At 55.2% G+C, this 16,106-nt stretch overlaps 1 protein-coding gene across 2 annotated transcripts in view; it reads left to right on the top strand.

Moving 5' to 3' along the window:
- DCPS (decapping enzyme, scavenger) overlaps positions 1-14,864 on the top strand; it is a 52,548-nt gene extending 37,684 nt beyond the window's left edge. The window contains exons 4-6 of one of the 2 annotated variants that reach the window (XM_060605192.3): positions 1,314-1,427; positions 5,879-5,989; positions 7,985-14,864. In XM_060605192.3, the coding sequence (XP_060461175.3) occupies positions 1,314-1,427; positions 5,879-5,989; positions 7,985-8,251 (492 nt within the window). In that variant the 3' untranslated portion in view covers positions 8,252-14,864. The remainder of the gene's footprint in view (positions 1-1,313; positions 1,428-5,878; positions 5,990-7,984) is intronic. The other variant, XM_060605193.3, reaches the window with a different exon arrangement.
- Positions 14,865-16,106: the final 1,242 nt, after the last annotated feature.

Genomic DNA, 16,106 nt, shown 5'->3' with positions numbered 1-16,106 from the left:
CCGGGGCTGCGTGGGGCAGCCACTGCTGGCTGTGCTCCAGTCCACTCCCAGGAAGTGGCGGGAAGGCCCCTCTTTTGTAGTGGGCGGGCCACATGGTGACCGACCTGTTGGCCTTACCAGGGGTCTGGGAACCCCAGATACTCCCAGGCAGGTACCCTCTGCTCTCTCCGTCTCAGACGGTCACGTTTGACCTTGGCCGCGCCGGCCGAGAGCGAGGATGTGGACTCAGCAGATCAGCTCCCACGGCCCCCCGGCCTTCGCGGACACGCTTGTGCCAGAACTCCCGGGAGCAGGCAGAGGAGCCCTCCGCCGGCCTGGCCGTGTCCGTGCCCGGGCCTCTCGATCCGCCCCCTCGGTGAGCCGGAAGGCCCTTCCCAGGCGCAGGCCCAGCCGCTGCCCTCTGTCTGGCTCTGCAGCAGCCTTCTGTCTCGGATTTCAAGCTGGGAGTTGACTCAGAGCTCTGGGGAAGTGAAGAGAGGAGGTCTCTGTGAGCCCCGTGAGAACAGGGGCTTTCTTCTCTTAACCCCCCTGCAGGCTGGCTTCTTCACAGAGGCCACCAGGACCCTAAAGGTAAAACGACATCCTTGGGATCCACACAGTACTCAAGGAAGGGTCCTCTGAAGACTGCCAGCAGCCGGTAAAAGGGTCTGAGAGGGGCTGGAGGCCCTGGCTTGACAGGAAAGGTCCGTGTAATTGCTGTCTCCCAGCTGTGCCTATTTTGTGTTGTCACACAAGGGCCGTGTCAGCGGAAGCCGCTGTGGCTGCAGGTGGGCAGAGGCGCCAATCCCACCACAAATGAGAGTCCCATCCAGCAGGGCGGGAAGCCCATACACATCCATGTCTAGGCCCTGAGCCTTTCCTGCCCTGGTGCGCAGCTGGCTCCCTCCGCAGAGGGAAGGAAGTCCCACCCTGTCTTTGCCTGTGGCCCTGAAGAAAGTGGGAAGGGGCCCACGGAGACCGCTGTTCACGAGTCCCACAGGCAGGAGCGGGGATGGATGCACACAGGTCGGCGAGGCCACGGCAGAGCATGTACAAGGCCTAAACGCAGGAAGGACCCAAAGAAACGGCCCCATCCGAGCTGCAGTGGCCCCTGAGGGGATGGCTGTGGTGGGAGAGGGGAAGTCTCTTCTGGACCCCCAAGAGCAGATCGGCGGGGACAAGGCAGCCTGAGTGTAGACCCCCTGAGCTCAGTGACCCTATATGGCTTGGCTGTCCTTCCTGGAGAGGCCGGAGAGCTTAGCTAGCCTGGTCTGTGGTGTTTCCCCAGAGGTTGTGAGTAGCTATGTGAACCCCCCCTCTCCCCCTCCTTCCAGTGGGTGTACAACATTCTCGATAAGAAGGCTGAAGCTGACCGGATTGTTTTTGAGAACCCAGATCCCTCTGATGGCTTTGTCCTCATCCCCGATCTCAAGTGGAACCAACAGCAGGTAAAAGCTTTCTTGCTGGGGCTCTCTGGTCTCCCAGTACTTGCTCTAGGTTGTTGGGCCTCCTTAGTCCTGCCCTTCTTTCTCACCTTGGTTCCTCTCTCTAAGCCGATTTTAATTAACCAACAACAGAAACCTGAGCTGTGCGCAAACATTCACACCTTAACGTGTCCACTTGAAGTTCTCTCTGGCTGTCCTCCCACACGGGGGGGAAAGAATGGCATGATGTTTGCGCCCATAAGCATACGGCCATTCTTTAACCAGCCAAGTGGCTCAGCTGCCACCCTCCCTTCCAGGAGCACCTGGAGCCCTAAAGAGGACTGTTTACATTCTTTCCACGCCCCTGCATACCAGCAGATCCAGGCAGGCCTAAGACCTGAAGCACTGACAGGAAGGAGCCATGGCAACCAACGCAAAGGTCCCCTCCACCGCCCGAGACCAAGAGGGGTCTTCCAGTGGCCCAGGCTTCCACTCGGGCCTCTCAGCTGTTTCCTGCTCTCCGTGTCCCTCGCTTCCACTGTCCTAAGGAGCAGGTTTCCAGGGTGAGCTGACCTCACTCACCCTCTCTGTCCGGTTCTCCGTAGCCTCCGTCTCTCTCTTTTTCGCCTCCCTTCCTCACTGCCGCCCCAGCCCACCACCAAAGCTGCAACGGGCACCACCTCTTTGGGTAGACTGGATACCCCTGGCATCAGCAGCAGGCAGAGAACCGTGTTGCAGGAAGGGCTGTTCACATCACGGACTGGAACGTGGACCTGGGCCGGGCTCAGCCTGTGGCGGGCCAGGGGCCACGGTGAGGCCAAGGAAGCCAGACGCGGGATTGCTGGGTAGGAAGTGGAGAGGAGGTAAACTCTCTCTTCTGGTTTAGATCTTTGAGTCACCCGAGCGTGGGTTTGCCGTGCTGCCCTCCGGTGGACCCTTCTGGTTCCTGGGCTCCTCACACAGGTGGCGTTCTAGAGTCCGGTCAGTCACCTCCCCACGCACACCTTCCCTCCTGCTTTCCCAGTCATGGCCTGCCTTTGGGTCCTAAACTGGGCTCACCCGCAGTTTACTTGGTTTTGGTTTGGTGATTTCTAGATCTACAATGCCACTCCTTCACTACCCAAAAAAGGGCGCTGAGGGCCTGCGGTTGGGGTAAAGGGACAGGACTTCAGCTCAGAGGTACACGGGCAAGTGAGTGCCAGCTGCCTCTTAAGAGCAGCTCCTGGGAGTTACTGAGCTTGGCCTGAGGGGTGGTAGAGAATCTGAAGGGATTTTTGGAAGTTGTAGCACTGAGTGACGATTTGTTTGAGGCAAGTGAGACGGAAGGAGATAATTGTCCACTAGCGGGTGTTGTGGCGGACAGAGGCTGCAGGGGTTCCTGTGTCCACGCCCCTACCCCCTGCCCTTCAGCTTATCTCCGCCTCAGGCCTTGAGGGAAGAAGCCAGCTCTGGCCCTGGAGTCATCTGGGGAGCGGGGACAAGGCCACAGAGCGGGAGTGCAGCTCTGCAAACCCCCTGTCTGTCCCCTTGGGCAGCCCCGTGCCTGGAGGCCCCGGGTCACAGACTGGGTCACAGGAGATGGGATGTGAGGTGGAAGGAACTTCAGCCTCACGAGATCTTTGAAGACTAAGGAGCTTGTGACTTGTAGGAGGTGGTGGTCTGAGGGCCAGGCGGGGACAGTAAAAGATTGACTCCTGCATCTCCATTCAAGAAGCCCTTGAACACACTTGAGCCCAGGGCCCTGAGAATGAAAATCCATTGTCCTTTTGACCTTGTGCTGGCAGGCATCCCGCTGGGCCTGCCGGTGGAACTGCCCTGTCTCTCCGTTCCCTTTAAGACAGAAAAGTCTTCAGGAGCTGCACTGGGCTCCCAGCCACAGGGCTGGGGCGACTTGCCCTTGGGGGTTGTGAATAGGCCAGCTTAAATGTCACGTTTCCCTTAATGGTCATACAGGTGAAATTGTTCTTAACCTTTCCTTAATTAGCACTTGTCTCTTAGTGGTGCCATATTTCGTTGTCTCAAATCCTTGCCTTGTGACAGAACACTGAAATTGACTGCTCCCTTAGAATTTGGCAGCGTGGCCAGCAGGCGAGACAGACCGGGCCTGGATTTCTTTGTCCTTGTACTAGAGGAGGGTTGAGGAGAGAGGAACCCGCCGTATTTTCCCTAAGGAGCCTTCCTAGCCACCCAGGAATCTCCTCGCCTCCCAGCTGCTGGCCCAGGATTAAAGAGACTTTGTCCATATGTCCATCATCCACCCATCTATCCATTCCACATAGATTTATCAAATGCCTAATGTCTGTTAGAGAATCTTGCTTCCCTGGAGTTTATAATATCCCTTCCTCAGTTCTTTTAAGCGATCACCTGTATATTCTCTTTTATTTGCTTTTTTTTTTTTAAGGTCTAGTTAATACATGCACGAGGTAAAAGTGCAGAATAGAATAAATAGTGCGGTGAAAGCAAGTTCCCTCACCCCACATTCTTCCACTTCCGTTCCCCAGAAGGGGCTGTTTCTCAAAAGAGATTATGTCTTTGTCTCTCCTTCCAGGTATCGTCTCTGCATGTTGTGTATATAAGTATATAGGGTGTGTTTCTATGGACACAACATGCACTTTCCGCTCATATAATGTAGGTTCTTTGGTCTAAAGGGCTCAGACCAAGAAACTCTTCCTCTGGGTCGCTCCAGAGGTGGAAAGATGGCCCTCCGGCCATTCTCCACCGTGCCCCTTGCCAGGAAGCTGTTCCTTTGACTCTGCTGTCCTGCCTTGTAAAAAGAGATCAGTGGTGACTGCCTGCCCGAAGTGACCGATGGGCCAGCTTGAGGGATACCAGCCTGAGACCCTTGACAGCTCCTTGTCTGGCTTTCTTCATGCCATTTCTCTGGGCCGGGGGCCCTTGGGCTGCCTGCAGAAAATCTGGGCTCACGTCTGCCTATCACAGAATGGGTTTCTTTCCCTGCCAGTGTAGCAAAGAGGTGTGATTTAATGTCACGTTTGTGATTTGTCAGCAGACATCATCTAAAACAAATGCCACTGTTATTTGAGAGCCTGTGACAGTGACATATAAGAACAGCTGGAGACACTGACAGACACATGTACACCCCGAGTTCAAGCAGTTCTGTTTCCTGCTTCTCTTGGGCTCCTCACGAGGGACAGAGCAAATGTCCTGGGCACAGGCCATGAGAAGGGAGAGTCTGGGAGAGACCGATGGGCAAAACTGAAGCCTAGGTAGGCACAGCTCAGCCATCTGCTGGGCGGTTCCCACGGGGCTGGTCTGTAGCCGGCCTGAGGCAGAGAGCCCGGATTGTTGGAACTCGTGCAGAGAAGAATGTGGTAGGAAGAGACTCTGTTGGCCTGAAGGGGCACAGTTGGACACCAGGCACCATATGGAAAACCGTCTTCTCAGTTTTCAAACTGGGGCCCTTGGGGATTTGGTTGGTGACTCATGGTCCCCAGATTATGTCCTTGAGGGATCTAGCAGCTCACACTGCCTGGCTGAGTGCTGCCGGCTTCCTCCTGCGTCTTGCTCCTTGGAGCCCTGGTGTCTGGGGCCTGCCTCGCACATGGATGTGATAGTCGGCCAGGGCCAGTGTGGGTGAGCGGGGAGGGCGGGAAGGTTTTCTGGGCAGAAGAAGAGTTTATTTGCTCTCTGGCACAAGATCTTGTTGACTTTGGTTCTTTACACTGTTGTGATCTCCAGGTTTTCGGCCAGGCGCTGTTTTCAGGAAGGACAGCCGGAAGGGTTGGCCTATGAGCCCTGTGCGTTAGGGGAAGAGAGGAAAAGGTTAAGCGCTCTGGTGGTTGCTCATTGCTGAGCTGGCCCCGGGGCCCCTTTCCACCTTTCAAATCCTTCTACATCCTTCCCCTACACTGGACTCCAGACAAATCGAATTACTTACTCTGCCCCTCACATGCTGTATACTTTCTTGTCTCTGAGGCTTTGCTGTCACTGTTCCTTCTAACCTGAATGCTCTTCCTCTAAATGCTACCCCTTCTTTAGGACCTGGGTCCCCTACCTCCTCTTCCAGGAAGCATGTCTGGATCACCCTAGCTAGATAGTCTTTCCTTCTTCCTCCTGTACTTTTATCACTTTGTGTCTTGTAGTAGTTACTCACCTATATGCTATTAGATTTTAAAGTCTTGGAGGGAAAGTTGTCCTTGGCACTTCTTTGAACCTTCTCCTCCCACCCCCTCGTCAGCTCTGTGAGTATATAAATATTCCTATATGGTACTCTTTAGCAGGAAGAATAAACAGAAGTTCTATCCTTAGTCTGTCCCACTCATCCCAGGCATGTGGAGGCCCCCACTGCCCAGGGATTGGTCCTCCCGTGGGCTCCCCGGGATCGCCTGTGGCTTGTGGTACAGCAGGCCTGGGGGTGGGTACTTCCTGGCTTCCCTGCAGAATTCCAGGACTGGCAGCCTCCCCTGGCTCTGTCCCCTGCTGAGCCTGGTTTACCCGTGCCGATCTCTGCGCAGCTAGATGACCTGTACCTGATTGCCATCTGCCATCGCCGGGGCATCAGATCACTGCGGGACCTTACTCCAGAGCACCTGCCGCTGCTCAGGAACATCCTCCGGGAGGGGCAGGTGAGTTGCCTTGGCCACATCCGTACTGAAGCCCAGAGGAGTCATATTCCAATTCCAGTGTGTTCGTGGCCACTTTCCTCACCCTTCTGAGAAGTCCATCTGTGAAAGGGGCCTGTCTCTGGATGCCAGTCCCAGGACCTCACAAAGGTCCTTTAGATGGACTCACAAGGCCCTTGTCTCCTGGTCCTGCCCTATCCTTCAGCTCTACTTTCAGCCACCTTTCCTCCGCCAAGGTTCCCCTCCCATCCCAGGATCACCTGTGTCTGCTCATGACAGCCACATTGCACCAGACATGTTTCTTGGGGAGATGGGTCCCTATGGCCAGAGACTGAATTTTGTAGCACCTGGCATTCTGGGGTGCTTTATACTGGGATATTTGTTGAATCACATGAAAGTAAAGGGAGCCCTGGGGCGCCTGGGTGGCTCAGTCGGTTAAGCATCTGACTTCAGCTCAGGTCATGATCTCATGGTTCATGAGTTCGAGTCCTACATTGGGTGAGCTCAAGCCCCATTCTCTCTCTCTTTCTCTCTGCCCCTCACTGACTTGCGCCCTCCCCCTTTCAAAAAAATAAATGAAAGTAAAGAGGCAAAGGAAGGTGGGAGAAGTGAGTCTAGAATCCTGAGTTGTGGTCTTGATTCTGACATTTTGATCCTAACCACCGGAGAGACTCTGGGCAGGACTCTTCACCTCACCTCTCTGGGCCTCAGTATCTGGATGGAATGCTGCTAAATCACATTCTGTGAGGTCGTTCTCAGAAACATTCAGAGATGTTTCGGAAACGATCAAAGATGCAGCCCCCGTGCCAGGGCCCAGCAGTCACCAGGGTGCCCGGCCAGGAGAGAAGCTCGCCACCTTGCTGCTCAGAGGCTTTGCCGCAGGCCTGGGGGAGGGGCTCTCGTGGGTCCGCTCTCTGCTGACCTCTAGACCCCAGCTGCCCGGCCTTCTTCCTCCTGCCTGCCCACATCACTGTCTCTCTGGCCACCTGTCTCTTTTTGGAGTCATTTGCTTCTCTGCTGAAACGCCTGCGGATGTCAGAGAGTGGTGTCTTTCTCTCCGGGAAATGCGGGGCCTACACTTGGACTTGCCCTGCAGCTCAGGCAGCCTCGCCCAGACAGGCCAGCCATATGTATCCCCGGAAGGCCTTTGGGTGCCCCGGCCTTGACCTCACACTGCTGCAGAGATCCCCAGGCGGAGTTCCAAGTCCAGGATGTAATTGTGGCGTGTATTCTGAGCCCACTGAGGCCCTAGTCTTTTTCTCTTCACCTCTGACCTCCTCAGGGATTCACCCAGAATGGAAATCAGAGTCTCCTGTCAATGCCAAACCTAGGAGGCTCCTGAAAGGGAGTTCGGTAGAAAAAACCCTAACCCCTGAGCAAGGTGGAGGGTGGTCAGAGGGAGCCAGGGCCAACGTCCATGTTCCCCACTTCCTCCAGGAGTCCAGCGAGACCTTCCCCGGATCTTCTAGGGGCAGCCCTTCCCATGCACCCTCCCCCACCCTCTCTCTTCCACCAGGCCTCGGCTCAGCCCCGTCCCTGTCACCCTTGTTCCCGGCTGTGCACTCTTCCATGCTAAGAGGGGGTACAAGCCTCCCTCCCACTTACCCGGTGACTTAAGCACGCATTGGTCACCTGGGGGGAGGATGGTCTCCATAGTCTTGGGCATCTGGGGCCTGTCTCTTGGCACTGGGACTTCCTAGATTCCCAGTAGCGACTGTCTGAGCAGCCTGAATGTTGTGTGCAGGTTGGAGTGTGGAACCCTAATGGAGGCCACCGTTCCCTTCATTTGGGAGAAGGAGCCTCCCCCTTGCGGCTGTCACCTGCTTTTGTTGACTCCCTGGAATGGAACACAGAGACCCGTAGCAAACCGTGGGCAGGGAGCTGTTTGCAGGGTTTTATCAGACGTCCGGAGGCTAGTCGGGGATTGGGCCTAGAGGAGGGTTCTGGCGCTGGCCCGTGGGCAGCACAGTAACCCATCCCGCCGCTACCCTTTCTCAGGAAGCCATCCTGCAGCGCTACGGGGTGAAGGGGGACCGCCTCCGAGTGTACCTGCACTACCTGCCTTCCTACTACCACCTGCATGTGCACTTCACCGCCCTGGGCTTCGAGGCCCCTGGCTCGGCGGTGGAGCGGGCTCACCTGTTAGCAGAGGTGATCGAGAACCTGGAGTGTGACCCGGAGCACTACCAGCGGCGCACCCTCACCTTTGCCCTCCGGGCCGACGACCCCCTGCTCCAGCTCTTGCAGGAGGCCCAGAGGAGCTGAGTGTGGCCCAGGGGCCGTCCCCTGGGACAGGAACACAGATGTGCGGGCTGGGGGGCGGGGCGGGGAGGGACGGAGGGAGTTTTAGCACCAAGTGGATTTTTCAAAAGTGTATTTTGTACCGGCTTATTTCTAGTATGTGAATAAAGTATTGGTCTCCTTCGGTGTGGACTGACGCCAGGGCCTGGGGAGGCAGGTGGTGCGAGAGAGCGGGGTGGGCAGATCCTGAGAAAAGAGCAGCCAAGTCGGGGGGCGGTGGCTTCAGCTGACCTGGGAGCGTGCCGAGGGCTTTCTGCAAATCCCTGGGAGCGCCATCCCCAGTGATTGCCGAGTCCCGAATCCAACAGCACCTCTCCCCGTCTGCAAGCCTTACTCCGCCATCACGCCCCTGTCCCTCCCCATTTTCGACATCTTCCTAATGGTTTCCTGGGCCCACATGTCTGGGAGTTCCCCAAAAAAACCAAATACAAAAACTCTCTGGAAATAATCTATAGAGGTTTTTTTTGACAGCACTTCCTCTTTCCCTGCCCAGAATTGAGATTGCACCTCCCATGTGTGAGTCAACCCTGCTGATAAACTTCTTGTTGACAAGGATGAAGGATGACCGCCTGGAAGTGGGAGGGCTTTAATAAGAATCAGATGAGGCAAAAGCCCAAAAAGCCTGCCTTTGCCTCTGTTACTCGGTCGGCGAGTCCCTGGCCTTGAGTTTATTATCTAGGCAGGAAGACAAAACAGACTCACATAGAGCAGCCAGGAGATCACATGCAAAACCGTATCAACAAGGGCAAAACGAGGCGTTTGCAGTGGAGGACAAAGCTCTGAGGGGCTCCGGTTCGAGGTGGGACCGGAGCGTCACAGGTCCCCTGTGCATAGAATCTGGAGGCCAGGAAGGGACTTCAGGGTGTCTGGGGCTGGTGGCCTGTAGGGAGCCTTCGGGTGCTTATCTGGGAAGGGTGACATCTACCATGGCTCCAGCAGCACAGGGACACAGGCACGCGTGCGAGGGCACGCGGTTGAAGACAGAAGGCACTTGCATGGGCACAGAGGACGGCTCTGTCACGCCACTACAGAGGGGCTGGCATTGCTGGTTAGTCAAGCTGGGGCTGAAGGACACCAGGTTGCACCTCCTCAGGGGGCTTTCTCGGGGGAAACGGGATGTCGGGTTCTGCCAGGTGATAAGAGGGAAGCATAAGGCGGAGAGGGGCGGCTCCTATTCTGCAATCCCTGGACTGAGAAACAGAATCAGATGTTTATTGAACGCATGCTGCTGGCCAGGCACTGCCCCAGAGACTGGTAAGTGGTGAACAGACAGAAGTCTCTCCTCCGGAAGCCGACCTTCACCCCCTAACGTTACACCAGCCCTAACGAGTCCTGAGCCTGTTGCTTTGTGAAGGAGAGCGGGGATGAGGGTCCATGAAGTGTCCTGCCGTGTAAACGTACCGTGTGCTAATGTTGCTTTATGCTAAACTTTGACTTACCGATCAACTCTTGAGCCAGACGGTATTTTAAGTGTTGGGAAAACAAAGCTCCTACCTACCCTCCAGGCTACTGGGGCAGACAGCCAAGGAACGTAGGAGTAAAAAGGCAACGCCCGGGTAGTTATCTTGAAAACAGGTATGTGAGACAGGCTCGAGTAAAAGCTTCCCCTAAGAAGACACGCGGGGGATGCTTTCAGAATCCCGACAGTGCTCGGCAGGGCCGCCGAACTGGAGCAAGGTGATGAGGGTGGTGAGGCCAGAGGGGGCTGGTTACAGGGAGAGAGGTGTGGCCCGCACCTTCTGCAGGTGGAAATGAAGGCAGCTGGTCTTTCTCCCATGCGTCAGAGCTGTCGTAGGGGGCGCCTGGGTGGCTCAGTCAGTTCAGCATCAGACACTTGATTTCAGCGCGGGTCATGATCTCAGGATTCAGGAGTTCGAGCCCCGTGTTGGGCTCGGCACTGACAGCACAGAGCCTGCTTGGGATCCTCTCTCTCTGCCCCTTCCCTGCTTGTGCTCTCCCTCACTCTCCCTCGCTCTCTCAAAATAAATAAATAAACTTTAAAAAAAAATCTGTTGCGAAGACAAACGAGGCGAGCAGAGGAGTGGAGGGGACGCGAACCCAGAGGCCCCTCCTTGCAGACAGAGTGGAGGGACCCAATCCTGGGAGTGTCCTCTTCTCCTGGGCAGATCAGTTGCTGCCGGTGGGGCACACAGGGTGCGTGCTTAGAGAAGACCAGCAGGGTCTATGGCCATACCACCCTGAACGTGCCCGATCTCGTCTGATCTCGGAAGCTAAGCAGGGTCGGGCCTGGTTAGTACTTGGATGGGAGAGAAGACCAGCAGGTGGCCAGTCCTGAACCAAAAAGGAGAGCACTCAGGAGCCTCCCAGGGGACAAGATCTCTAGCTCCCTGGGACTAAGCCCTGTGAAGGCATTCCCAGCCTTGGCTCCCTCGCCTGATCTGTCCCATCCCTCCTCCTCCCTCTCGGGTTTACTCACCCTTCAAGTTTCTACCAAACATCCTGCATGGGCCAGCACTGCAAGGCGCTGACAGGAACAAGAAGGTCTTGCGGGTCTGTACCCTCGGGGAGCATGACTCAGTGGGGCAGGGGAGCATAGGACGAGACAGTAGGTAAAGGCTGTTCTAGAGGGAGGTTCTAAAGGCTGTGCTCCTTTGTAGTGCCGGGAGGTGCTCCTCTGTCGGGACCGATTCTGCTTTCCGAGGGGAGGAGGGGGTCAGTTCTCCCCTGGTGCCTGGAGTGGGAGTCATGAAGGCCCAGAGGGCAGCCCTGCGAGCTGGGAGAAGACCTCAGGAGTTTGGCCTCGTGCCCCCAAAGGCCCCAGCAGGGGCCGGTGTCACTGCGCACAAGAGTGTTTGCTGCTCCTCTCCAGGAAACAGCTGGTCAGATGTGTGGTGAGCCATGAAATGGATCCTGCTGAGTCTCTCGTCGTATACCTATTTGCCCCTGTAACCACACGAGACTCTGTCTCACCTGAATCCTGGGGCCTCAAGCTGCAGGGAAGAACTGACTGAGTCAAGGGGCCCATCTCTCTGTTACACCTCACTGAAATCCCAGAGGGCCTGGCAGGACTCTTCTCTAAGACCCACGGTTTCTGACCACACGTGAATGCCACTTCCTGTCATTTCTAGGGAGTCTGTTCCCAGGGGCAGCTCACTCCACGTTGGGACCCGTGGGCCTGAGGCAGGTGCAGCAACTTGCCACTCCCACCCACACCCCCACTGAGAGGGCTGTCCCCTCCTGTAAAGGAGCTCAGTCCAGGTCTCTTGGTTTTCCGGGGGATGCAGAATTAGAGCTACCCCTCTCTGCCCCAGCTTTCCCCTTGATGACACGTTGCAGTGCCCAACATCCTGCCTCCCCAGAGAGAACTTCCTGAGCATGACCAGGGTTTCTCGGCCCCACCTTAACTAACTAGCAAATGCCACCTCCCCCCACCCCCCTCCGGCAGCATAATCTGTCCTGCGTGCTGCAAAGAGTGCCTTCTGTGTTTGATCGCGTGTCCTCGGCATACGTGCCTGTGTCCCTGCTCTGTTGGAGCAGTGGTGGATGTCACCCTTCCCAGAAAAATCCTGGACACGTCCACAATTGGCTGTCAGCCCCGGTGCTTGGCCCACTATCCCCTTGGCGTGTGGCTGGAGAAGGAAGGAAGCAGTTGGAGGCATGACTGCTATTGTTTCTTGGCTCCTTTCAGTTTGCCTAAAAGTTTCCTCCGAGAGCAAAATTGCTGAGTGTTCTGGATTTGTCAACATTCCTTCATGAATTTGAGAAAAATAACAAGCTGGACACTGAGGGTCTACTCTGCTTGTCCCTGTTGAACACCCATCCCCGTCCTGAGAAACAAATCAAGAGATAATTACATACAAAGTAATACTTGAAATTGTTTCTCTTGTAATACTTCCATATCCAAAACAGGTTAGCATATCTATTTTATTTCTAGCCAGACTGATGTAGGCCGGCCAACCCTTGCTTCTCAGGAAGGACAAAATCGTTATTCTAAACATGTATGTATAAAGTGAAAGTGTCTTTTTTCTAAGAGGAAGGTGGTGATAATGAAAGGTAGTCATTTTTAAAATACCCTCATTTAGCAACACAAGTGTCGGCAACCCTGCGTTTATTGTATTGTTATTATTAGGAAAGTTATATTGGATTCTGAAATCTTCATAAACTTGAAGTTCCCATGTTTTAACCACTTAAAAAATAAACATGGACCGAATCTGTTTAGAGTGTTTCAATTCAATTACATTGCACTTCATTAATTGCAAAGTAATTACAAGAGTGGCGAATGCCTTCAAAAAAGCAGAGGGGGCTGTGAGACCTTACACAGAGAGACGCCACATTTCTAGGCTAAGCTTGATAGCAAAGGCCTGCACAATCGTAGGCCCAGCAGTTGGAAAGAGCATGGCTCAGCACGCTGGGGGGCCTCGACCTAAGCCAGCATGAGGCACGCGTGCACAATTAGAACGCCAGCCAGTTTTTCCTTCAGGACTGTGCGAGTGCCTAAGAGGCAGTGGGGTCTGATGGTTCCGTCACAGAATCTGCCCCGCACCCAGGTATGACCTTGGGCAAGTTACATAACTGCTCCTAAATTAGGAATGATAATAGTGCCCCCCACGAGGGGTTTTGTCGGGATTCACTAAGAGGATTTTGTGGACGTAGTGGTCACTCGGTAAACGTTAGCTATTGTCCTACTGTGAGAAGGCCCAAAGAGGACGTAACCAGAGATATTTGGGCTAGATATTAAAAAGAACTAACTGATCCGAAGGGCTGTAAAATCCTAGATGATTCAGCGGAGGCATAGCAACCAAGTGACTTTAAGGCAAAAAGCAAGCCATGAACGATCTGTGGTTAATTGATTGTGGCCTTAAACAGGCAAGCACTGCACGCGGTGACTTCTTGGGATCTCTTCCAGACTAAAGGTTCCTGGAATGCCTTGGCCTACTGGCAGGTTTCTAAGACTACAACAGTGATGTCCCCTGCTATTGAGAACCCTGGGAACAGCTCAGCTTCATGGTCCAGTCATATAAATCTGATAAAAATAGGAGCTGAAATACCATCCCAGAGTTGCTATTTTTAAAAGCATCTGAGATGCTGGATTGGGTTTATTTCTTCCTCACACGGCATCTTGCTGTTCCCTCCTCCTGGTGGGCAGGATGCTAACGTGGCACATGTGAGGGACAGGAGCCAGAAGCCTGTGAGGCACATTTGTCAAGCGGCAATGTGCCTCCTACCCACACCCGCGGCCTGCCAAGGAGGAGCCTCCGGGGCCAGGGCTCCCCAGCCCTACGTGCACCTGCCCCTTCAGGGCCCCTCGCTCCTCTGCCTCTTCCCTCTGCTACAGAGGCCCCTCTGGTTGCCCCAGCAGAGGTGTCCTCCAGTTCCTCCACCGTGGAGACAGAGCCACAGAGCTAAAGGGAGGCAGAGGAAACAGGAACGGAAGCAGCGTGGCTCAGAGGGGGACTGGGACCCAGATTGCCATCCGTCAGGTTGTCTTGACCTGAGCTTGGCAGAGCAGAGCCAGCTTCCGGGAAGAACCTTCCCCCAGGAGCCAAAGCCCTGCTTGCTCCATCACACAGCCTCTTGCCGAGCAGTGTCTTGCAAGGGTGCGAGGAGCTGGGAGGTGCTCAGATGGCTCCAGAACCCCTCACCTGGGGTCGAAAGGCACCCGATTGCTTCCCTCCTGCCCCACTGGTGATAAGGCTTCTAGGCAGCTAGCAAAGCATCTGGTTGTGCCATTAAGAAACTGAAGGGGAAAGAAAGATCATGAGTAAGCACATTGTGGCCGAAGGGGAGGAGTCAGAATTACAGTCGGCTTCTGGGCACCCAGTAACCAGGCCCAGGACAAGCTGGGGGAGGGGGAGGGGAGGGGACCTGAATACTCTTAAAGGTTAGAGAAGGGAAGCCGCCTGCATAATAGAACGACACACACTTGCAAAGCACAAGAGCTTGAGAGCAAGTTCCTATCCATTGCCTAATTTAATACCTTTAACTAAACACAGTTATTTCCTTTTTTTAATGTTTATTTCGTTTAGAGAGAGAGGGAGAGAGAGAGACAGCGCATGGGGGGGGGGAGGGGCAGAGAGAGAGGGAGACACAGAATCTGAAATGGGCTCCAGGCTCTGAGCTGTCAGCACAGAGCCCGACGCGGGACTCGAACTCACCAACCATGAGATCATGACCTGAGCCGAAATCAGACACTTGACCGACTGAGCCACCCAGGCACCCCCTCCATTTTTTTTAGTAAGGTTTTTTTTTGGGGGGGGGAAGGTGTTGTTTGTTTGTTTGTTTAGTAAGAAAACTAAAGCCATGTGATGACAGAGGCAGATTCGGGAATCAGGTCTCCAGGAGTGAGAGCAGGCCCTTCAGTTCTAGTCTCTGGCAGAGCGAAGTTTACATGGTTCACAGCAAGAACAGCAAACTGTGTTTAGATCTCGTCCATCAAAGAGTTAGCAAAGTTTAGAACTGGGCAGATTCTCAGGTCAGCTTGGCCAGACTTACCCAGGTGCTTCTGGTGGTTGCTCACTCTCTTTGGACCAGTTTTCCTATGTGTAAAAGGAGAGCCCCCTGTCCCCTGGACTTGCTCAGGGCAAGGACTTTAGTCACTGGCTTCTTTCCACCTAGGTTAGCTCTAGGCCTGGAGCTGACGTGCAGTAAGTAGCTGTTGAATGAATGCTTGCCTGACCAAGCCAAAGGCACCATTCAAACGTAATGATGTTAGACAATGGGGAAACGCAGGAAAAAAACACCTTTGTGCAAGGTGTGATTTAGGACAGAACGGTCACTTGTGGAAGAACTTGGAGGCCGCCTCTGTTAACCCAAGCCTTCTCCACTTTGCTCCTGCAGAGCCGAGCAGCCTGAGGCACCTGTTCTCAACAGATAAGCCCTTCAGTTTCATCTGCAGTGAACCTGGAGTTGGCACTTCTCCGAACCCCCTTTGCATTTACCCTCAGTGACTCATGCCCTGACACTTAGTCACATCCTTTCTTGCCTTCTTCTTGAACAGAAGTCCTTTGTAAGCTTTCTCTCCCTGGCTGGATGGTAAGCTTCTTGGAGACAGGGACTGGGTCTTAGACTTTCCCTGGAGCTCCTGGAGCCTCAGGCACCAGGCTGTTCACACTGGGGGCTCGGTAAATACCACTCACCTAGGAAAAGGAGTGCCTCGGGGTCTGGGGGCTGTGGGTTGTCCTGGCGGTGACTTCTGGACTGCTGTTTCCAGGTTTGATTGGGGATGTCTGAGCCCAACCAAGTAGGGTCAGGAGCCTGATGGCGACAGGATGCCTGACGCCTTCAGTAAGGAACAGAAACTGAGAGGCTTTCTCAAGGCCAAAATAGGTGTGCAGAAGAGGGGTGCAGAGAGCAGTGTGGGAGCTGCAGGTGCAGACTAGGGCAGAGAAAGGCCCAGGTCTCGGTCCAGGGCACCTCACCGCTGTGCCCTGGGGGAAGGGGGGGAGGCTCCCGGAGCAAGGCCCTCCCTCTTCCGTGCCTCACTTTCCCCAATGAGGGAAGGACGCTGTTCACCACGTGGGAGAGCCGAGAACCCTTTGTTGGGTCTCATTGTTCCCAGGAGGGTGTGCGGAGGCTGCGCTGGGCACATCCAGCCTGGCGCCACTCACACGGAGGCAGCGCCCGCCGGGCTCTACCCTCACCCCATCCGGCCTCCCCTTCCGCCCCTCCGCGCCCCGGCCCCCTCCCCCGCCCCCGGTCCCGCCGTCCTCCCCCCCCTCCCCTCCCCTCCCCTCCGTGGCCTCCGCTGCTCCCACACAGTCCCCGGCCGGCGGGCGTCGGCCCCGCCCGCGCGCGGCAGCGCCCCAGCTCTTCCTCCTCCTCCCCGCCCTTCCTCCTCCAGCCCGCCCGCTCCCCGGAG

Source organism: Panthera onca, chromosome D1 (genome assembly GCF_046562875.1).
Source record: "Panthera onca isolate mPanOnc1 chromosome D1, mPanOnc1 haplotype 2, whole genome shotgun sequence".
In the NCBI taxonomy this organism is placed as follows: Eukaryota; Metazoa; Chordata; class Mammalia; order Carnivora; family Felidae; genus Panthera; species Panthera onca.
Note: the sequence above shows the minus strand (reverse complement) of the source record. Positions and strands in the feature narration are given on the sequence as shown.